Here is a 24,596-nt window from a genome sequence, read left to right as displayed (position 1 = left end):
AACCGGGAAAGAGACAGACTCGCTGAACACCTGAAAGGCTACCAAAACTTCATTAGATATTCTTCATGCATATTTACAAGAGAAAAACGTGCCAACGGACATCGAAAAACTGGAGAAGATACAACATCGAAGATGTAAAACTTCCGCGCTAGCCAGTGACTAACAATTTGCAAACAAACATGGCTGCCAGGTTTGCTTCATTAAATACGGAAGATTTTGAGACAATTTTGAAAGAGAAAGACGTGCTGAACACCCGAAAGGTATCTATAATTGTTCCATTGAATGTACGTGTAATAATATTGGCTGGCTTTTTTTCGTGGTATATCAGATATATTCCATTCAGCTACTCGTATTCAACTCGTTCAATATCATGCTAATTGAATGGAATACATCTGATAGACCATGAAAAAAAACCCAGCCAGTATTATTTAAATATGCCACTCAGATCCGTGATGCATTTCATATGAAAAATGAGTTTAACACAAGAAGATAAACTTCATATCTTCAAGCCAACATGTGTTTATTACACTACCGTTCAAAAGTTTGGGGTCACCCAGACAATTTTGTGTTTTCCATGAAAAGTCACACTTTTATTTCCCACCATAAGTTGTAAAATGAATAGAAAATATAGTCAAGGCATTTTTCTGGCCATTTTGAGCATTTAATCGACCCCACAAATGTGATGCTCCAGAAACTCAATCTGCTCAAAGGAAGGTCAGTTTTATAGATAGTTTTCACTGACGTCACGGCATTCCAGGGAACGCCCTCCAGCCGCCATCTTGTGGGTCAAACAAAACGGACCATCGCCATTATCGGCTACGTTATCTCGGACGAATTTATGAAGTTATATAGTCAGTTTTCTAAAATAAAGATCAATGTCGGCAAAATCAAGCAAACGGAAGTACCGGTATATAGATACATTGGACGACATCTCACGACAACGGTATGCAGCCAAACTGGCCTTGATTGGGGGAATTGACCCCTACGAAGTGGACAAAGATGCATTTTCAAGTGGCTATGCAGGGCTGCCATCCATATCGTACCCTGATATTGTGAACTATTTTGTGAATAGTAAAAGTGCCTACACACTTGACGACCTCAAAGCATACAAGTCGCTGGAGTCATACAATTATTTTGTCTGTGGCTGGGTCCGTGAAGTCCACCATATAAAAACAAGTGACAGTCGTGTCCTAATTACAGCCAAGGTATGTAAACATTGGAATTTTAGAGCCCTCAACACTGCATATAAATGTGTGTGTATAATATCGAGTTGATTTAAGACAAATTTTACATAAAAAACGATTGTTTATTTAAACAACTTACCACTTATAAAATGATGGGAGCAGACTTTGCTGTGTTTGGAAGGCTGATAATCCTTGCGGTTGATTCTCGCAAGCCATAGATTTCTCCTTTGTCTGCTGAGTTTCTTTGTTTGCTCGCCTTCGTGCTCCCGTACAGTGGGAATTCCATAAAAGCTCCGCTTGACGTCATCATCTGACCTATTACGACAGCCGTGAATACAACAGGTGTGCACCATTGCTAGCTTTAAATAGCCTGCTTGGGTTCTTTTGAAGACTTTGTACTCGCGCGTTACAATGTGTGCTCAGTGACCCGTACGGTAAGCTTGACCCGCAAGATGGCCGCCACTAGGGAATCCCCGACTCTGTGACGTCATGTGAAAACTATCTATAGCTTCTCTAAAGAGCTCAACTGTTTTCAGCTGTGCTAACATGATTGTACAAGGGTTTTCTAATCATCCATTAGCCTTCTGAGGCAATGAGCAAACACATTGTACCATTAGAACACTGGAGTGAGAGTTGCTGGAAATGGGCCTCTATACACCTATGGAGATATTGCACCAAAAACCACACATTTGCAGCTAGAATAGTCATTTACCACATTAGCAATGTATAGAGTGGATTTCTGATTAGTTTAAAGTGATCTTCATTGAAAAGAACAGTGCTTTTCTTTCAAAAATAAGGACATTTCAAAGTGACCCCAAACTTTTCAACGGTAGTGTACATAGATACATTCACAAACAAAAAGCACCCAAATTTATCAAAACAGTTCATCCATTTCCTCACGAGTGACAGAGAGATTTAGGTCACAGTTTTGGTTCTCCATGTCCCGGATGTAGCTCGTATGAAAAATATGTAAGGTGCATTTCCCAGTAAAACACTCATGTCTATAGAATATACCGTACAGGCTTGTTTTTACCGTCCTCCTGTACCTGTACTATTCTGACCTTTCTGTTGCCTCGGTGTAGGGCTGTGCGATATGGGAAAAATGAATATCCCGATACATTTTCTCCATTTCACGATATACGATATATATCTCGATATATTTAAATCTCCTCTAAAGGACCCCATGAAATCTAACGTTTACTCTTTACTGTTTTCACTACAATCCCTGCAGATTAAATAACATTCTTGGTTAACTTTACAGGTGGTTTTCAACACATTTTAAATTTTCATGTTAGTGATTAATCACAATTGAGTTGAAATAAGACTATTTTTATTCAACAAAGATGTGGCACAAACTGCAAAAACAATCTTGAAAATTGCAACAAAGGGGCAACACAATACAGAGCTGCTCAGAGCTCGAATCAATAAAGTGCAGCTCAACACTGAGAGACATTTAGCCTAAATAAGAAAAGTGCTCTTTCATTAAATTATTTAAAAAAATAGATCTCCAAGCTATTAACCTGACTACTGAGAACCACTGGAACATTCACAATAGAGAGAGAGATTGAGGGAGAGAAGAGAGAGATCTGCAAAACATCATTTTTCTCTTTGCACACTTTTGAACTGAATGTTTTCTGGCTCTGCCTCTCAGATGTGTAGAATTCCGGTATTGCCTTCTCTGTAAAATGTCTGCGACCAGGCAACTCATGTTTGGGATCGAGTGTGTTTAGTAATTTTTGGAAGCCTGGTTTTTCCACTATACTAATCGGGATCATGTCTTCGGCAATGACGTTAGTGATCGCATCCGTTATAGCTCTCCATCTCTGACTCGGTTTCTCATATGGGTGGCTTTGGAGAACGAGGCCGCTATGGTCATTTGTTTAGATTGTGGGGGGTTTTAGCTCGTGGGCAAGTAGTTCGGAGTTTAAGAGACTCTTCATACTGTACCGGGTGAGTTTCAGGTGATGGAACATATTTGTAGTGCTGCTGCCTTTCGTGATGACAGGTTTGGTTTTTTTTGCACACTTTACAAACTGGCATTTGCTGTTCCACATCCTCCTCGCGATATCCAAAAAAAATGCCAGTTGACTGACCCCTTACTAGTTCTTTTAGGAAGTAATTTGTCGCTGAAATTGCCAGAGCTTACACGGTAGCCTGTGCAACACCAGCGATTGCACGAACTGAGTCAGCGCTGTAAACCGGAACCAGGAAATCTTCCCGCCGGCAGTGTTGCCAGATACTGCTGACGTTCTCCAGCTCAAAATATGTTCAAAACCCGCCAAAATGCACTTAAAACCGCCCAATCTGGCAACACAACCGAAACTAGAAAATCTTCCTGGAAGTTCCTTTCAGCACTGAGATGTCGCCCGGGATTGGTTGGCGAGTGCGTGACGTTATTGTTTTCTTTACCCTTAGGCAGCCTCTCACGTTACTGCCTGAGGGACAGGGAGAAAACCACCGGGAAAGGTTTTAAACAAATACAAGTCAGAAGATGACCATAAAATACTCAATAGTTACGATATAATAATTTTATGTATCGCACACAGAATTTTCGCGATATATCGAGTATATTCGATATATCGCACAGCCCTACCTCGGTGTCACATCACTGTCTCAGTTCCTCTCCGTTCTTCCACTGATCTGCAAGTGGTTTTTCTGGTCCTGTAATTCTGCGCACTGACATACAGCATTTCAACTTTATCGTCCAGTACACCAAACCCCTGCGTTTTCTTGTACGATGAATACATTTTGTACACCAACATACAACGCGTATTAAATTCTTATCAACCTATATGTCAGTAGGACAAATCTGGATTTCATTTGTGCTTGAAATCTATGAATGCCAAGGGCTTATTCAGCACTTTACTAACTCCTGTACATTCCTTCAATACTGAAGTAATGCGTGCATTCAGTATCAGCCAGCAGCCTAACAGATGTGCTATTGTTAGACAAACAAGGGTTGATCCGACTCCTTTGTTACAAACAGCACAATAAACTCCAGAGATCTATCTTTCAGTCAGCGAGGACAAAGGTCGGTCTTTATCTCCCGATGATCCCAACAGGTGGGTCAACTTGTGATAGGAAAGCTGCTGATCTCTGGAGCAATAAATCAGCAAGAGTATAATCACAGAATAAGGGTCATAATGCCTCTCGACTGCGTTCAGGACAGGTCAAAGGTCAAGAGCCAGGAATAACGATACACACAGACTTGCACAAGCTACTTTTCGACACAGCAAAACACCTCAGTGTTGGATTCTCTTTTATATCTGCACTCACGTCAACAGTGTACGAGTTGACAGCTTCTTGCACTGGAGCCTACTGAATAAATAAATAAACCCGATGATGAAACAGAACCTCAAGGCGAACGCTATGTATTGACGTAAAACTTGTTCATTTATTCATCTTCACTGTTGCTTTATGGTGCTCAGAGAAACCTATCCAAGGCACAAAGTGGGAATACAACCAGGATAGTTATACACCCTCACCCATGTTTTCACGTTTTGAAAGCACGTGACTGCTACTCTGTTAGTTCTCTGTGCAGAAAAACCTCACTGTTAGTGAGCCCTTCAAAACCCAGCTCAATATTTACTTTCTTTTATCATGACACCGGTTCTGGTCCATTACAACGGAGTAACCATACGAAAACAGAACAGTCAAACAATTTTAAACTTTGACAACTTCGACAAGATACTTGTACCGATCCGTTGTGGTGAAGAGGGAGCTGAGCCGGAAGGCATAGGCGGTTTTAAACGGGGGCCGGGGGGGCCAGTGCCCCTGTAAAATTGCTCCTGGCCCCTGTTGTGGCCCCTGTGCTGAACAGATAATAAGATTTATTAATTTTGACGTGCGCTGGCTCGAAGATCAGAACTGACATGATGGCGTGTTCTACACGGACTCCTTAAAGCGCTACACACACACTGTTACCTGCAGCAGAAAGACCAGCAGCAGCGCGAATTGTAAACTTCGGACGTAAGAGATAACAGCTGCAGCCCTGCAAGGACTAGGCTACTGCAAAGAGGCGAAGGTAAGGAAAATTGATCTGAATTTCCGTGTGAAAAATCAAACTGAGATGATGACAGTGTGATTTGGATAAAGATAGTGATTGTACGCACATTCAAGTCTCATGCTGTGAAAAAGAAAATTCATTCATACTGTGAATTTAAAAAAAGTGTCACGTACAGATAAAAGGTTCATTGTATGCAAAAATAGAAATCTTATTTTACAAAAAAAGAGAAACATGGTTTTAAGATTTATTGAGCACAATGTATTTTATGTTTAGGCTATTGAGACAGAATGTTTATCTCATTGTATTTATGCTCAATGTATTTTGTTTTGGTTTTAAATAAACTAAACAAAACATTTTGAACGCTTAAATATTGCCATGTTTTGTCCTTATATGTGCCCCCCTGAAAAAACACTGGCCCCACCTCGGCCCCCCTAGTAATTTTGGTCTAGAACCGCCACTGCCGGAAGACAAAGCTCTCGATTTACCAGTCAATCTACGTTCCAACCCTCACCTATGGTCATGAGCTTTGGGGAGCGACCGAAAGGATGAGATCGCGGATACAAGCAGCTGAAATTAGCTTTCTCTGTAGGGTGGCTGGGCTCACCCTTATGGTGATGATACACGGGGCAACTTTTTGGGCAATGTTGCCGAGCAATGTTGCTGGGCAATTGCGTTTTGACTCTTTTCTATTGAGATTGGGCAACATTGCTTCTTTCTGAATGGTTTTGATAATCTCTGGCAACTTTTTGAGATAAGCCAATCAGAACGCGAGTATCGAGTCATGTGACCTCCGGTGAGGTTCGGATCAGAAATTTCAAACAAATATGGCGGCCGCTCAGTGTCAGTGGAGTGAAGAGATGGAGAGACTCCTCATCTGTTTTTACTCCGGTAAGTTGTTATTTTAATATTCTATATGGAGGAATTTACCTCACCAAAGCTCTAAAAAACAACAGACAGCTCGATTAAATGGTCACAGCAAAAATTAAGACATCAATTTTTTTTTTAGCTAACTGTAAACTGCCGTTGCTAACTGTTGTTGCCCTGAAAAGTTGCCCTGTGTCTCACCTAGTTGCCCGTTGCCAGCAACTTTGCTCGGCAACATTGCCCAAAAAGTTGCCCCGTGTATCATCACCATTAGAGATAGGGTGAGGAGCTCAGACATCCGGAGGGATCTGAAAGGAAGTCGAAAGGAGTCAGCTGAGGTGGTTCAGGCATCTGATTAGGATGCCTCCTGGGTGCCTTCCTTTGGAGGTTTTCCAGGCATGTCCAACTGGGAGGAGACCTCGGGGTAGACCCAGAACACACTGGAGAGATTACATATCTCATCTGGCCTGGGAGCACCTTGGGATCCCCCAGGAGGAACTGGAAAGCGTTGCTGGGGAGAGGGACGCCTGGAATACCCTGCTGCTACCGCAACCCAACTTTGGATAAGCGGAAGAAAATGGATGGATGGATGGATGGATGGATGGATGGATGGACGGACGGACAACTTCGGCAAATTAGCGTCAATTTCACGTTATAATTTATGATCCATGACATCTTAGGATTTCACTTCATTGTTGCCGATTGTTTTTCAAATGTAACACAGTGGAATATCGATGGCATCGAAAATGCCGACTCGCTACTCACCATAGAAGATTCTGGAAAGGGTGAGCTAATTCCTTTCAGGTTGCTGTCCCTGAATGTTTCTTTATCAAAAGTGTGTGTGTCCTAATTTGATGTTAAAATGAACGCACCGATCCCTGAAACAGAATTTGGTCTGAAAACCAAGTACCTATAATTATAAACTGATGCCATGTGGCCCGAAACTCTGCTATTTTTTCTTGCTTCACCATGAATCAATACAAGATACTACATCATGCATCACGAGGTGAGCTTTCCCCGCTCGCACAAGGCATTGTGGGATACAAATTTGAAACAGGAGAGAAAAATGGAGGACGCGAGTGTGCGAATGAAACGCGAAAGACCGACTACAGTAATGGAAAGCGAGAAGAAAAGTCGTTATGTTACATATGAAGGAAAGGAAACGCAGGACCAAACTAATAAATATTGGCGGTCAGCTAGCACCTCGGTGTGATCAGCTGTTCATTTAGTGACAAGATGATATAACTAGGGCGGCACGGTGGTGTAGTGGTTAGCGCTGTCGCCTCACAGCAAGAAGGTCCGGGTTCGAGCCCTGTGGCCGGCGAGGGCCTTTCTGTGTGGAGTCTGCATGTTCTCCCCGTGTCCGCGTGGGTTTCCTCCGGGTGCTCCGGTTTCCCCCACAGTCCAAAGACATGCAGGTTAGGTTAACTGGTGACTCTAAATTGAGCGTAGGTGTGAATGTGAGTGTGAATGGTTGTCTGTGTCTATGTGTCAGCCCTGTGATGACCTGGCGACTTGTCCAGGGTGTACCCCGCCTTTTGCCCGTAGTCAGCTGGGATAGGCTCCAGCTTGCCTGCGACCCTGTAGGACAGGATAAAGCCGCTAGAGATAATGAGATGAGATGATATAACTATCAGTGCACGGTCAAGGTAAACCTACGGACGTCCTCTGTCTGCTTGACTGCGTAAAGTGAGTAATTTCATGCACATTATTTGCTCCGGAATTCTCTCAAATTAAATAACTTCCCAGCCACAGAATGGCCTGATATTTTGTGAGTTATTACAGAAATAAACAGATATCACAATGACTAAATTTCACCGATTTTATGAAATCGAAAGGCCGTCTCTCTCTAACCTATTACACTACTCAGGATCCAGAAGAAGATACAGATCATATTTCAAATCACACCAAATTTCATCAAATCCCATCCACTACTTTTGGAGTCATCTCGATTGCAAAAAAATTGATCCGGATCCAAAATCTGGAACCAGATCAACATAAAAAAAAATCACTTGAATCTAGGATAATACTAAAGCTGTACACAAATTTTATCAAAATTTCTTCACTATTTTTGAGTTACATTCAGAACGGGGCGGCACGGTGGTGTAGTGGTTAGCGCTGTCGCCTCACAGCAAGAAGGTCCTGGGTTCGAGCCCCGGGGCCGGCGAGGGCCTTTCTGTGCGGAGTTTGCATGTTCTCCCCGTGTCCGCGTGGGTTTCCTCCGGGTGCTCCGGTTTCCCCCACAGTCCAAAGACATGCAGGTTAGGTTAACTGGTGACTCTAAGGTGGGGTTTACATTAGACCGTATCAGCGGATCATCAGATTAACATTTTTAAAACGATTAGCGTGCACACAGCAACACCAATACACGGATACGCTTGGCTCCGCAGGCATCCTGCGCTCCAAATCACTCCGCCCTGAACAGCGAGTGCCCTCTGGAGGGTGCGCACTCCGGCCCTGCGCAGCTCACAGAGCCCGCGAGTATAGCGCACGAGCTGTGATTCGGGACTGAGCCGCTGTGTGTGTGATCCCAGCGCATATCACTTACCACTTGCAAGTGGAAGGATGGCAAGCCTAAAGACAATCATAACTACACAATGGGCAGTATTTGCATCAGTATTTTCATACTTTTATACTCTTTAATGAAAGGTGATACAAGGTGGAAGTCCGCGCCGTTTTTCAGCAGTCGCGTCACATGACCAACGCCAGCGAATCAGGAAGGTGGATGTCACAGTGACGTTGTCCAATGACGACGCCAGCTAGAGCTCAGCACAGCGTATCCGCGTATTCTCAATGTTTACACAGCACCGGACCAGACACGATCTGGATTGAATACGTGGACCCTGGCGGATTCCCGTTTCCCGGCGTTTTAATGTAAACGGATAGTGCATCCGCGAAGAAAACGAGACAGATACGGTCTAATGTAAACTTGGCCTAAATTGAGCGTAGGTGTGAATGTGAGTGTGAATGGTTGTCTGTGTCTATGTGTCAGCCCTGTGATGACCTGGTGACTTGTCCAGGGTGTACCCCGCCCTTCGCCCATAGTCAGCTGGGATAGGCTCCAGCTCGCCTGCGGCCCTGTAGAACAGGATAAAGCGGCTAGAGATAATGAGATGAGACATTCAGGATGGGGGGGGGAGGAACCCTGGAGCCACATACATATCCGGATTTGCATCAAAATCTAATCAATCATATTGGCCCATGGCACACCTTTCCTGAAATTTTCATCAAAGTGTGTTCACTACTTTGAGTTACATTGGGAGCAGATAAACAAACAAAAGTGAAAGCATAACCTTCAACAATGTTGAAGGTAAAAAACATACAAGTAAAAAAAGTGTACTAGTGTAACACGCTCAAAACTAAAAACATACACCAGAAAACCTACAGAAATACAAAAATAAAATGTGTAATAAACATTGTTTATTACACCCAAGGTGCTGTAATGGTGTTTCCAGTTCTTGTTATTTGTATGTGTTTTATCGGTATTAATCTGGTATCGTGGTGATATCGGTATGGAGGTCGATGGTATCGTGTCAGCCCTGGGGAGTTATTACTCACTTTGAGGAGGTTTTTATGGGGAACTCGTGATCGTGTGCTTTATTAAAGTGGAGAGAGAGCGAGAGAGAGAGAGGGCTGACTGGCCTGAAGTTGCTCACCTCCTGCGTGGCCGTGGGGCAGTACAGCAGCAGGATGATGGTGGTGATGATGTTGATGGCGAGTCCTGTGATGGTCAGCGTGTTCGGCGCGAGCCACGTCGGGATCTGCAGCACTAACCAGTTCCAGTAAAGCTGGCACGGAGGCTCCAGTAAGGAGCGCCCCTCCGCGCTGTACTTGTGCTCCTCCAGGCGCTTCAGCTGCGCCGGGGACAGCGGTTCCGACCACATTACCGACTCCGACACCGGAACACCGGCTCTGCCCTTTTAATCTCCACCGCCGCGTCAGCTACCGGGAGAGAGAGAGGCGCATTCCCACCGCGGAACCAGCGCAGAGTTCTACAGCGCGCTACTGCTTCGGAAGTAGAAAAGTGAAGCGAACAGGAAATCACGGAGCGGAAGTGGAAACAGCCGGGAAAATTAAACTCACTCACTCTCACTCAAACAGAACATACAGTACATGTCAACCTTTGGTCAATCAAACCTGTATAACCAACCTCCAAAATCCGTATTTCCCTTCTAAAATCCGTATAAGATGCAAATTAAAATAATTTACCTAAAATTTGAATGATAATTAACAACGAAGTTACTTTTTATTCAATATTAATAACAATAAACCTTCAGAATGAATACAAAGCTCCAATGTTCGACAAAAACACAAAGTGTCACTCTAATGTTCTGAATTGTACTCCATGACAGCTTTTTTTAGCAGTCTGCACCAATACTCACTAGGCTGCATGTCACAGCAAGTGTCTGTGTTGATCTTGCCGGAGTGCCCATTCAGAATCTTTTCAGTCGCTAGCGAAAGTCGCTCAGGTGGAAATACGCTTTTCAAACAAAATGTTACTTCCCGGTTGGCGGGATTCTCGCAATGCGGTGTGCGCATGATCAGAAGTGGAACGAAGTCTCGCTACCACAAGATAACGCGCGATTTCATAAGACTCTTTACTGGCTGTCTGTGGTGTACAGTACGGTTGTAAATGAATGTTATGCGCTCTTTTATCATCGTGGGAATTGATTATAGCTCAAAATAAATATTGAAGTTTTTTAAAGAATCCGTATAACTTTATTTGTACGCCCGTATACTACGTTTATTGAATCAAATCCGTATAAAATACGGACATTCCGTATAGGTTGACATGTATGCAAACATAATACACTCCCTTACCCAAACTTTAACCCTCACAACTAAATACCCAACCCCACCCAAATACCACCCTAATATTAACCCCACCCTAATACCACCCCAATATTAACCCCACCCTAATACCACCCTAATACCCAACCCCAGCCTAATACCACCCTAATACCCAAACCCACCCTAATACCACCTTAATATTAACCCCACCCTAATACCTGACCCCACCCTAATATTAACCCCACCCTAATACCACCCCAATATTAACCCCACCCTAATACCACCCTAATACCCAAACCCACCCTAATACCCAACCCCAGCCTAATACCACCCTAATACCCAAACCCACCCTAATACCACCCTAATACCCAACTCCACCCTAATACCACCCTAATACCCAACCCCATACTGAACCCTCAAACAGCTCTGTGAAGAAAGTGAGGACCAGCCAGAATGTCCTCTCTTCCCAAAAATTTCCTAACATTGTTGATAAAAAAAATTACGTGTAGCAAGTATACACACACACACACACACACACACACACACACACACACACACACACACACAACTGCACTTCTATCTTTGTGGGGACTCTTTGACATAATACATTCCCTCACCCCTTACCCTAACCCTCACAACTAAATGCCTAAGCCTGACCCTTACCCTAACTTTAACCGAATTCTAGCCTGAACCCTAAAACTAAATCTTAACCCTCAAACAGTTCTTTGAAGAAGTGAGGACCAGCCAAAATGTCCTCACATTCCAAAAATTTCCAAACATTGTTGATAAAAAAATAATGTGTAGCAAGCAACACACACACACACACACACACACACACACACACACACACACACACACACACACACACACACACACACTCGTACTTCTATCTTTGTGGGGACTCACTGACATAATACATTCCCTCACCCCTTACCCTAACCCTCACAACTAAATGCCTAACCCTGACCCTTACCCTAACATTAACCGAATTCTAACCTGAACCCTAAAACTAAGCCTTAACCCTCAAACAGTTCTTTGAAGAAGTGAGGACCAGCCAAAATGCCCTCACTTTCCAAGAATTTCCAAAGTTTGTTGATAAAAAAATAATGTGTAGCACACACACACACACACACACACACACACACACACACACACACACACACACACACACACACAATTTTACTTCTATTTTTGTGGTGACTCACTGACATAATACATTCCCTTGCCCCTTACCCCTCACAACTAAATGTCTAACCCTAACACTTACCCTAACTTACTTTAACCTAAACCTAATTCTAACCTGAACCATAAAACTAAGCCTTAACCCTCAAACAGCCCTTTGAAGGATGTGAGGATCAGCCAGAATGTCCTCACTTTCCAAGAATTTCCAAAGTTTGTTGATTAAAAAAAAATGTGTAACACACACACACACACACACACACACACACACACACACACACACACACACAAAATTGTACTTCTATCTTTGTGGCGACTCACTGACATAATACATTCCCTCACCCCTTACCCTCACCTTAATCATCACAACTAAATCCCTAACCCTGAACTTTACCCTAACTTAAACCGAATTCTAACCTGAACCCTAAAACTAAGCCTTAACCCTCAAACAGTTCTTTGAAGAAGTGAGGACCAGCCAAAATGTCCTCACTTTCCAAAAATTTCCAAACATTGTTGATAAAAAAAAATAATGTGTAGCAAGCAAACACACACACACACACACACACACACACACACACACACACACACACACACACACACACACACACACTTGTTCTTCTATCTTTGTGGGGACTCACTGACATAATACATTCCCTCGCCCCTTACCCTAACCATCACAACTAAATGCCTAACCCTAACACTTACTCTAACTTTAACCTAAACCTAATTCTAACCTGAACCCTAAATCTAAGTCTCAACACTCAAACAGCTCTGTGAAGAACTGAGGACCAGCCAAAATATCCTCACTTCGTTGATAAAAAATACATTGTGTAATAAACACGCATGCGGGCACACACACACACACACACACACACACACACACACACACACACACACACACACACACACAGTCCAAGGTCTGTCCCCTAGTCCACACAAGTGAACCTTTTTCTTATGTTGCTTAAACAACCCGCTTTCACAAACATCATCAAATGTGTAATCTTTATGTTTACATGAACTTGTTTGTGTGCAAATGAAATGTAATGCCCTGTTCACACATCCATCTCCAGTGTACAGTCAAAACACATCGCTGGCATTTTAAATGCATCTCCAGTGACCACTTGTGATTGGATTTCATACATCACAAATGTGTATAATGTTAGTCTTCTGTATTTGTTTGGTGGGAGAAATGTCTTGTCTCAGGTACGGGTACCTGTACAGGTTTTTTCATCTGTTTCGATCATATGGGCTGCTGACAAAACAAACATTAATGAGAAACGAGACGAGAAAACTAAGCTAATGAAATAAGCAGCTGTTTTTGTACCTGCTGTTATACAGTAGCATCGCCTTTATCCGTTATCCTCTTATCATTCAGTGCGATTTCCAAATAGTCTTGCAATGATTTTGTATTTTCCAGCTAGGGCAATGAGACAGTTTTTGTAGAGGACTTTTGTTACTGTCCAGGATGCTTTTGCGTTCACACTACGGCTGTTATGTGGTCATACGCGTCCCAGATCCCATCCGAACGTGGTTTGAGTGATTGGATGACGACGTGTCTTTTGAGACACATTGAACCTGGTTCATGTGTACTTATCAAGCGCTGTCCACTTACCCAGGTGTGAACAGGGCCTAACAACCCTGCTGAAAAATCCAGTTTAGTCTGACAAGCCAAGCAGATCAAACTGGTAGAAAGCAAACGGTTTGTGAATTCCTGCTTCTAATGCTACATCGTAAACACGTTATTTATTTATTTTAGATAATAGCACAACAGTAAGGCAGTTAGAAAACTTCAGTGTATAGTTATTATGGAAGAAAGAAGCTGGAAAATAACTCACCAGCTAGCAAAGATGATCTACCAGTTTGATTAGTTCACATGTGATTTGGCAGCTGATAACAAGCTGGGTGTTTCAGCAAGTTTGGCTGCTATGAGGGAACAGACATCTTTAAACATGCAATGTGCCAAACAACAACAACAAAACGGAATCGTACTGTTAAAAACACACATCTTTATTATTGTGACATTTATTCAACTCAACCATACTAAATGAAGCACTGCTACGTCTTTCACTAGATAGATATTCTCATCTTTATCAAATCTGAGAGACAAACACTTCAAATGTATAACTGATTGAACAGCTCGCATGTCAAGAGAGACTAGTTAGGCTGTTTTACAACATTACACCGAGCATTATTTTTGTTATATTCACCAGAGTACACTGAAGGGAGAAGAGCTGGAAAAATAACACAAAAATAAAACATCAAATTTCCACTGGCAGCCCCAAGGCATGCTTTTTGAACAGGAAACAAAATAATACATTGAATCAACCAACATATTTGCCATCCAAGAATCATTTACTGCGGCTGACACATTTTGAAGCTGCGATCCAATTCTGCTGAAAACATGCATCCGTGCTTGAACAGTGTTTTGGGAAAAAGCAGCTTGTCATACAGCTAGCCATTAGCAAACCTTTCTTAAGTACTATAGGTCCATGTCCGAACACCGCATGTCATACCAAAGACGGATCACACACACGTCACTAAAGAGCTCTAGCAACATGGATTACTGGGAAAGCACTGGTTGAATCTCTCATCAGTCAGATCCCTTCTTCTCCTGCACCGGCGACTTTGTCTCATTCATATATTTATCAATAAGATGCAAGGGAACGCCACGCTTCATCAGCTCGATGAATGTAAAGCCTCCTGAAGGAGATAAAGGAAAAGCATGTAGCATGTGTATGAGGAAAAGAAAGACACATTGCAGTGTAATATAGTGTAGTGTGTGGTCAGTGTCTAAAATGCACCTTGTACACATCAAAGGAGTAGATTTAAAAAAAAAAAAACAGAGGGAGAGACACATATAGAAAGAAAGATGTCAGAGAAGCAGGCACTACACAAAACTGTGAGTATAGTAACGTCTCCTACTACAGTAATATTATGTGCACTTGCTCTACAATGGCTAGTGGGTCAGAAGTCTGTTAAATGTACTCTCTTAAAGAAGAGACAATATACAGTATTGCCTACAATACTGTAGTTGCAAACATCTGGGGGAAAAAATGGCTGACTCCAAACGGCTGACTCAGACTGAAAGGAGGAACTTACTCACCCTGTGTTTGGAAAATGTTGCATGTGGCCACAAACACAGTTACTATGAAACAGGGATCATGCAAGCAGCACACTGGCATCTGAGCCACTGGCAAAGTTTTCCATTCATTACAGACAAAGTTTGCTCACACACCAGTTTAGCGCCATCAGTGCTATGGGAAAGCATGCAGGAAGGATTATGGAATACATTCTCAAGTACAGCATAGACATGATTGACACAACTGTTGATGAACAGAAACGATGCGAATAGCACTCTCGCCAACACTCCAATGAAAAGCACGGCGTCAAGGTCATGACCGAAGAAAAATCAGCAAAAGCAGGATTAGTGAGAGCTACAGAATGAATGATATAAATAAGCTTCATATGCCCGAAACCATATGAAAGCTTACCTTAGATGAGAATAACACATTCACTATTCCTGAGTGATGACTGGGGAGAAAAGAGAAGACGGGGTTAAACCCTGTGTTTTAAGTGAGGGAGTTATGTTTGTGTCAGGCTGCATCGCTGACTTAGTCATTACAGATTTAACATGGAGGATTAAGACACAGAGATCTGCAGAGAGGGAAACAAAGTGATGTGAGAATGTATGGCATTGGAACCTAATCCGCTTGTACACTATATACAAACCCAGTTCCAAAAAAAAATTGGGATGCTGCGTAAACTGTAAATAAAAACAGAATGTGATAATGTGCAAATCTTGGAACCCTATATTTCATTGAAAATAGTACAAAGACAACATATCAAATGTTGAAACTGAGAAATTTTATTGTTTTTTTTGAAAAATAGATGCTCATTTTGAATTTGATGTCAGCAACACATTTCAAGAAAGTTGGGACAGGGGCATGTTTACCACTGTGTTGAATCACATCTACTTTTGAAAACACTGTAGACATTTGGGAACTGAAGAGACCAATAGCTGTAGTTTTGAAAGAGAAATGTTGTCCCATTCTTGCCTGATATACAATTTCAGTTGCTCAACAGTTTGGGGTCTTGTTTGTCATATTTTGCGCTTCATAATGCACCAAATGTTTTAAATGGGAGACAGGTCTGGGCTGCAGGCAGGCCAGTTTAGCACCCGGACTCTTTTACGATGGAGCCATGCAGTTTATTATGTGCAGAAAGCAGTTTGGCATTGTTATGCTGAAAGAAGGAAGGTCTTCCCTGAAAAAGATTTTGTCTGGATGGCAGCATATTGCTCTGAAACGTGTATATATCATTCAGCATTAATGATGTCTTCCCAGATGTACAAGCTACCCATGTCATGTGCACTAATGCACCCTCGTACCATCACAGATGCTGGCTTTTGAACTGTGCACTGATAACAAGCTGGATGGTCCCTCTCCTCTTTAGCCTGGAGGACGTGGTGTCCATGATTTCTTAAAAGAATTTCTACTTTTTATTCGTCAGACGTCAGAACAATTTTCCACTTTGCCTCAGTCCATCGTAAAAGAGCTCGGACACAGCGAAGCTGGCGGTGTTTCTGGATATTGTTTATATCTGGTTTTAACTTGCACTTGTGGATGCAGTAATAAACTGTTTTCACAGACGATGGTTTTCTGAAGTGTTCCTGAGCCCATACAGTGATTTCCACTACAGACACGTGCCCGCTTTTAATTCAGTGTCGCCTGAGGGCCTGAAGATCACAGGCATCCAATGTCAGTTTTCAGCCTTGTCTCTTGCATACAGAGATTTCTCCAGATTCTCTGAATCTTTTAACGATATTATGGACCATAGATGATGTGATCCTTCAATTCTTTGCAATTTTACATTGAGGAACGTTATTCTTAAATTGTTGCACTGTTTGCCCAAGCAGTCTTTCACAGAGTGGTGAACCCTTCCCCGTCTTTACTTCTGAGAGACTCCGCCTCTCTGGGATGCTCTTTTTATACCCAGTCATGTTAAGGCCTTTTGCCATTTAACCAAATTAGTTTTTTTTTCTTTTTTAGCATTCCACAACTTTTTCAGTCTTTTGTTGCCTCTGTCCCAACTTTTCTGAAATGTGTTGCTGAGGGAACCCGCCCAAAGGGATCAATAAAAGTTTTATCTAATCTAATCTAATCTAATCTAATCTAATCTAATCTAATCTAATCTAATCTAATCTAATCTAATCTAATATCAAATTCAAAATGAGCCTAGATCTTTCAAAAAACAATAAAATTTCTCAGTTTCAACATTTGATATGTAGTCTTTGTTCTATTTTCTATGAAATATAGGCTTTCCATGAGTTGCAAATTGTCACATTCTGTTTTTATTTACAATTTACACAGTGTCCAAACTTTTTTGGAATTGGGATTGTATTTTAAAGCAATGATGAAACTTCGTGAAACTGGAAAAGGTTCTGAAAGCAGGGTGAGAAATACAAGTGTGTCATGCTCTCATTAGTGAATGCAGAGAACTTTCTGCTTTAAAAGATGTTGATTAAAAGCAGATTTCCACAGATCTCATCTCACACAAGAGCAAGACATCTGAATCCTTTGTTAACAGGGCAACTGATTCAGAAATTTTGAATCTGGAAGTGAAAAGCAGCAGTTATTTTCTCATTATGACAAAAAATGTATTATGATTGTAAATGTGGACCAAGAATCAAGACATCGTATTAACTACATTACCCTTCAAAAATATTGTAATGGCAAGGCCAATTCTTTTGTTTTTGTTATAGATCAGAATTTAACTTTCATTTCCTGATATTGACATCTAGATGTATTAAACAACTTAGAACATGGCACCTTTTGTTTGAACCCACCCACTTTTCAAGTGATCAAAAAATATTGTAGCATATGACTGACAGGTGTTTCTTGTTGCCCAGGTGTGCACTGTTAGATTGATTTTTTTTAAACAATTAATAGCTCGATATGTCTAGTCTTGGTTTGAACCCTAGGTTTCCGTGGTGAAGACTGCATTTGTTTTTAAAAAGGATAAACCAACATGTAGACCAGACAGCTACCTATGGGAGAAAATTAAGCCATTTTAATGTTGAGAAAAGGGGAAAATGAGCTTGCTTGCGACCCTGTAGAACAGGATAAAGCGGCTAGAGATAATGAGATGAGATGAAAAATCAATGAGACCTTTTGCACAAGCATAGCTATGGAAGCCTATTTGCGCCATGTTTGATTTTTTTTCGTCTTAATTGCGAGATAGTATCTTGCAATTGTGAGATACTATCTCAGAATTGCAAGATACTAACTCGCAATTGTGAGATACTTTCTCACAATTCTGACTTACTATCTCACAATTGTGAGATACTATTTCGCAATTCTGACATAATTATCTCGCAATTCTGAGATACTAACTCCCAATTCTGACATATTTTCTCACAATAATACTAAGTCAGAATTGTGAGATAGTAACTCAGAATTGCGAGATAGTATCTCGGAATTGTGAGATACTAAGTCAGAATTGCGAGATGGTATCTCAGAATTGTGACATACTATCTCGCAATTAATCAAAAAACTTTTTTTCAAGTGGTGTGAATAGGCTTCCATACATAGCAAATGTAACAATTCTGAATGTCTTGAAAAAGAAAGAAACCAGTGGTGTACTAACAACCAGACATGGAACAGGTCATCCAAGGAAAACAACAGCAGTTGATGACAGAAACATAGTGAGAGCTGTGAAGAAAACCCCCAAAACAGCAGTCAGACACATCACTACCAACCTCCACAGTGAAAGGAACCACAATCCACTATTTGAAGTAGACTTCAAGAGCGTATAGATCCCATACCACAAGATGCAAACCACTCATCAGCAGTAAGAATCAGAAGGCCAGATTGGAATTCACAAAGACATACAGAGATGAACCACAAAAATCCTGGAACCAAGATGAACCGCTTCCAAAGTTATGGAAAGGCCAAAGCAAGGGATATGCAACCAAATATTTTGTGGTTTATAACTTTAGTTGATTTTAAAGATAGACTGCCTTTCAGATTTTTCAAGTATAGGTCATAAAAAGAATTTTCCCTGACATCCAATCCATTTTTGTTTAGGGGACTGAAAGCTACTGAATTCGAATCACAGACTTCCAATTTTATTCTTTTTTTTCTAATAGAACAATTAATTAATTTAGGGCCACGTGGCCCTAAATTCTCCACTATTTTTTCCTGCTTCACCATGATCCAATTCAAGATACTACATCATGCATCACGTGGTGGGCTTTTCCTGTTTGTGCAAGGCATTGTGGGATACAAATTTGAAACAGGAGAGAAAAATGGAGGACGTGAGTGTGTGAATGAACCGTGAAAGACCAACTACAGTAATGGAAAGCAAGAAGAAAAGACGTTATGTTGCGAAGGATAGGAAACACAGGACCAAACTAATAAATATCGGTGGTCAGCGAGCACCTCGGTGTGATCAGCTGTTCGTTTAGCAACAGAATGATGGAACTGTCAGTACATGGTCAAGGTAAGCCTGTAGATGGTAGTAATGTAACACTGTGGATGCCAGCTGACGTAAAACCCAAAAGAAGAAGAAGAAGAAGAAGAAGGTAAACCTGCGCATGCGCACACGGACTGCCTCTGTCTGCTTCACTGCACGAAGCGAGCAATTTCATGCACATTATTTGCTCGGAAATCCCCTCAAATTAAATAACTTCCCAGCCACAGAATGGCCTGATATTTTGTGACATATTACAGAAATAAACATACATCACAATGACCAAATTTCAGAGGGAACTAAATTTCACCGATTTTATGAAATTGAAAGGCCATCTAGCTTTAAGACTGTGTTCCAGTGCTTTTGCTGATATACAATTGGGTGGTCTGCTACCAAAGGTGCCACGTTCTGAATTGTTTAAAGCTAGACTGCCTTTCAGATTTTTTAAGTGTAGGTCATAAAAAGAATTTTCCCTGACACCCAAGTATTTTTGTTTAGTGGACCAAAAGCTACTGTATTCGAATCACTGACTTCCAATTTTATTAGTTTTTTTTTTTTTAAATAGAACAATTAAAGGCTATTTTTTCTGCTTCACCATGAACCAATACAAGATACTATGTCATGCATGACGTGGTGGGCTTTCCCCATTCATGCAAGGCATTGTGGGATACAAATTTGAAACAGGAGAGAAAAATGAAGGAGGTGAGTGTGCAAATGAAACGTGAAAGACCGACTACATTAACAGAAAGCAAGAAGAAAAGACGTTACAGTATGTTGTGAAGGAAAGGAAACGCAGGACCAAACTAATAAATATCAGCGCTCAGCGAGCACCTCGGTGTGATCAGCTGTTTGTTTAGCGACAGAATGATGGAACTGTCAGTGCACGGTCAAAGGTGAACCTGTGCATGCGCACACGGACTTCCTCTGTGTGCTTGACTGCACAAAGCAGCGATTTCATGCACATTATTTGCTCGGGAATCCCTTCAAATTAAATAACTTCCCAGCCACAGAATGGCCTGATATTTTGTGAGATATTACAGAAATAAACATATTTATTTTTTTCGCAGTCTGGTTTCCATCAAATCCTGCGCTCTGATTGGCTGGCGAGCAGGACTGTATCCTACGATACGGACCCCAGTTACGGACCCCGGTTATGGACCTCTGGAGACTCGCTCGTTCACAACAACAACAAACATAGTAGCATTTTTTGTCAACATTTATCTTTTTTTTAATAAGATTTATTTATAAGATTATCAAAAATCTTATACATTTTGCCAGCATTTCTCAGAAGAATAGCATTAATTTTACAGCATGGATAGCGATAATGACAGTGTTCACAGCGAAAGCGAGTTTTACTACCCTGAGGAAGAAGAAATTAAGATAGTTTTCACATGACGTTACAGAGTTGGGGATTCCCTGGTGGCGGCCATCTTGGAGGGCTAGCTTACCGTACGGGTCATTGAGCACACATTGTAGCGTGCGAGTTACATTCATTTAAATATTATTTACATTTATAGTCACATTACTACTATTTAAAGCTAGCAATGGTGCACACCTGTTGTATTCACGGCTGTCGTAATAGGTCAGATGATGACGTCAAGCGGGGCTTTTATGGAATTCCCACTGTACGAGTACGAGGGCAAGCAAACAAACTCAGCATACAAAGGAGAAATCTATGGCTTGCGAGAATCAACCGCAAGGATTATCAGCCTTCCAAACACAGCAAAGTCTGCTCCGATCATTTTATAAGTGGTAAGTTGTTTAAATAAACAATCAATTGTGTTTAAGTTTGATTTTGGAAACCAAAACATCATGTAAACAATCTCTGGAGAATGCCTAACTGGAACCGCTGAGTGTACGTTTACATTGTAATGTACACTTAATATCGCTCGTTTGTCACGTTTCTATTTGAAACTTGTCACTTCACTCACGCAAGGGTCATTTTTGAAAAACATTTTAGGTCTATTCTGTATGATTTAATTTGTGTTTGGGATGCCTTTTGGCGGATGCCGCCTGAATCGCGCAGATCCGTTTTTTTTTTTTTTTAGGGGGGGGGGGGGGCGTTGGAGTGTCTGATTATAATTTCAAAGTAAATTCTGTATTAAAATTACTAAATAAGCAAATCCATTACAGTCCATGAAACAGGAAGTATAAGGATGAGAAAAAAACAGTTTAAATCGGGAAGCTGCGCACATTTGTGCAGCCCGAGCGGTGTGCAGGACTGCGCATATGTGCGCAGCTTCCCGATTTAAACTGTTTTTTTCTCATCCTTATACTTCCTGTTTCATGGACTGTAACGGATTTGCTTATTTAGTAATTTTAATACAGAATTTACTTTGAAATTATAATCAGACACTCCAACGCTCCCCCCCCCTAAAAAAAAAATCGGATCTGCGCGATTCAGGCGGCATCCGCCAAAAGGCGTGCTGTGAATATATAAAGTTGTATATATCAGACAGCCTTTAAAGTTTGATGAAGTCAGTTTCAGGCTTTGGAGCAGGCTTTGGCAGTTTCAGGCTTTGGCAGCCCTGCATAGTCACTTGAAAATGCATCTTTGTCCACTTCGTAGGGGTCAATTCCCCCAATCAAGGCCAGTTTGGCTGCATACCGTGAGATGTGTATCTATATACTTCTGTTTGCTTGATTTTGCCGACATTGATCTTTATTTTAGAAAACTGACTATATAACTTCATAAATTCGTCCGAGATAACGTAGCCAGTAGTGGCGATGGTCCGTTTTGTTTGCCCTCCAAGATGGCGGCTGGGGGGCGTTCCCCGGAATGCTGTGACGTCAGTGAAAACTATCTATAAAAGAAAACATTTCAGGAGAAACCTAAAAACCTGTAACTTGCTAACGCCGAGCAAAAACATGGCTGAATCCTGAATGACTCAATTTTGCATAAATTGGGGACTACATAGGCGACAAAATGTAGTTTTTTTCCCGCCATGGAAGTGCACTTGTATACCGAGGAGGAAGCCATTTGCATTACAGCCGTGAATGAGGATTCAAAATGGCAGTTTGGCTCGGTTTTCCCTTTCGGGCGCTCTCGTTTTCTGTTAGAATTTGGTAAAGAAAATAAATATATTATTTACCAGCTTAAGGTCGGTCCATATGGTGAAATACCGTGACCTCGGCCTTGAATACTGACCTCGGCCCAGAGGGCCTCGCTCAGTACTTTCAAGACCTTGGTCACGGTATTTCACGATACGGACCTCCCAGCTGGTAAATAACATATATATCACAATGACCGAATTTCAGAAGGAACCAAATTTCACTGATTTTATGAAATCGAAAGGCCGTCTCTCTTTAACACATCTAGATGTAAATATCAGGAAATGAAAGCTGAAATTCTGATCTATTATCGCATGTTCATCTTTTGATCTCAAACCAAAATGTCTTCAGTGTATAGCAAAAACAAAAGAATTGGAATTGCTGTTCCAGTACTTTTGGAGGGAACTGTGTACAGAAACTCATGTTATAAATACATATGAATATAACAAAAACCAGCAAAAAAGAGGAGATTAATGAATGAATGAATGAATGAATAACAGCTGTGATGTTAATCCTGGTTCCTGTGAGATACAGTTGATAAGCTACAATGGATTAAGATGAAATTTCGAACAATCCAAGTGGTGTCCTTCATGAAATTAAGCATAAATGTTCTTCTAATGATGCATGTAATCCTATGATTAACCCCTTATCTATGACTTCAGCAAACTGCATAACTTGCACTGAAGCCCAGACTGACCTTTCACCTCCAGTTTGCACTCCACCTGGGCCTCCCCGAGGTCATTGATGGCCTTGCATGTATACATGCCTCCATCAAATGGGCTGGGCTTCCGGATCTCCAATGTACACACACCTTGGCTGCTGAACATGCGGTAACGTGGGTCATCAATGATGATGATCTTATTCTTCATCCAGATCACTTTGGGCTGTATAAGGGAAATATTGAACATGTCTCAGAAACATCAAGTACAATAAAAATACATGGCATAAAGTAGTGTTGCTGCCCCAGAGCTTCAGGAACTCTGGTTCAATCCTGAGCTCATTTACTCTCTGTGTAGAGTTTCTGTGTATGTTCTTCCTGCATTCATGTGGGTTTCCTCAGGGTTCTCTAGCAAGTTCACTACAGGTATAAATCCATGAATAAAGGTCTAGATTGTGAAGGCGTGGATTCTTCAAGCAATTCAGAGAGCCACACCTAGCTGGTCCAACATAATGCTGTGTGAATGGCCCAGGTGCTATGATTTAAACTAGCTCAATCATTTACGTAGGACAGGTTTATATATAGTTACTGCCCTGCTGAATTTCACAAAGCACCTCATAAGAGCCAATATAAAGTCATTTTAAACATCGCCATGGAGCGCTACTGTTAATAAATAGGATTTCACTACTGACAGTTGTTCCTGTTCGAAGTATTATGGTTAAAATAATATTAAACTGAACTTATTTTGAAACCAACAAATCAATTGTTACTGAAATTGTCCAGTTTTACATTTCACTAGTGAGTTTTTTTTTATAGCTCCATGCCACAGTTTTTGACTACAGCTAGTGGTGAATCAAACCAGTTGTATACAGAATTTCAGTGCCAATAGTTATTTATCTTTTATCACTATTGCATATTAGGGCGGCACGGTGGTGTAGTGGTTAGCGCTGTTGCCTCACACCAAGAAGGTCCGGGTTCGAGCCCCGGGGCCAGCGAGGGCCTTTCTGTGCGGAGTTTGCATGTTCTCCCCGTGTCCGCGTGGGTTTCCTCCAGGTGCTCTGGTTTCCCCCACAGTCCAAAGACATGCAGGTTAGGTTAACTGGTGACTCTAAATTGACCGCAAGTGTGAATGGTTGTCTGTGTCTATGTGTCAGCCCTGTGATGACCTGGCGACTTGTCAAGGGTGTACCCCGCCTTTCGCCCGTAGTCAGCTGGGATAGGCTCCAGCTTGCCTGAGACCCTGTAGAACAGGATAAAGCGGCTAGAGACAATGAGATGAGATGAGACAAAAACCTCCCCTTCACTCAAACTCGGGACAGCCTCCTCAACCCTGAGTTTAGCAAATGATTTCAAGTCAGGCATTTTTGCTAGATGTATTTTATGAATAGAGATC

General features: G+C 41.6%; 2 protein-coding genes across 2 annotated transcripts in view; both read right to left on the bottom strand.

Moving 5' to 3' along the window:
* Positions 1-10,091, bottom strand: part of chpt1 (choline phosphotransferase 1) — a 43,628-nt gene extending 33,537 nt beyond the window's left edge. The window contains exon 1 of the mRNA XM_060907870.1: positions 9,711-10,091. Within this exon, the coding sequence (XP_060763853.1) occupies positions 9,711-9,938 (228 nt within the window). The 5' untranslated portion in view covers positions 9,939-10,091. The remainder of the gene's footprint in view (positions 1-9,710) is intronic.
* A 3,919-nt stretch (positions 10,092-14,010) lies between these two features.
* Positions 14,011-24,596, bottom strand: part of mybpc1 (myosin binding protein C1) — a 78,213-nt gene continuing 67,627 nt past the window's right edge. The window contains exons 33-34 of the mRNA XM_060914290.1: positions 23,243-23,429; positions 14,011-14,724 (exon numbers count right to left, since the gene is read on the bottom strand). Of these exons, the coding sequence (XP_060770273.1) occupies positions 14,615-14,724; positions 23,243-23,429 (297 nt within the window). The 3' untranslated portion in view covers positions 14,011-14,614. The remainder of the gene's footprint in view (positions 14,725-23,242; positions 23,430-24,596) is intronic.

This window comes from Neoarius graeffei, chromosome 2, assembly GCF_027579695.1.
Source record: "Neoarius graeffei isolate fNeoGra1 chromosome 2, fNeoGra1.pri, whole genome shotgun sequence".
NCBI classification, from domain to species: Eukaryota; Metazoa; Chordata; class Actinopteri; order Siluriformes; family Ariidae; genus Neoarius; species Neoarius graeffei.
Note: the sequence above shows the minus strand (reverse complement) of the source record. Positions and strands in the feature narration are given on the sequence as shown.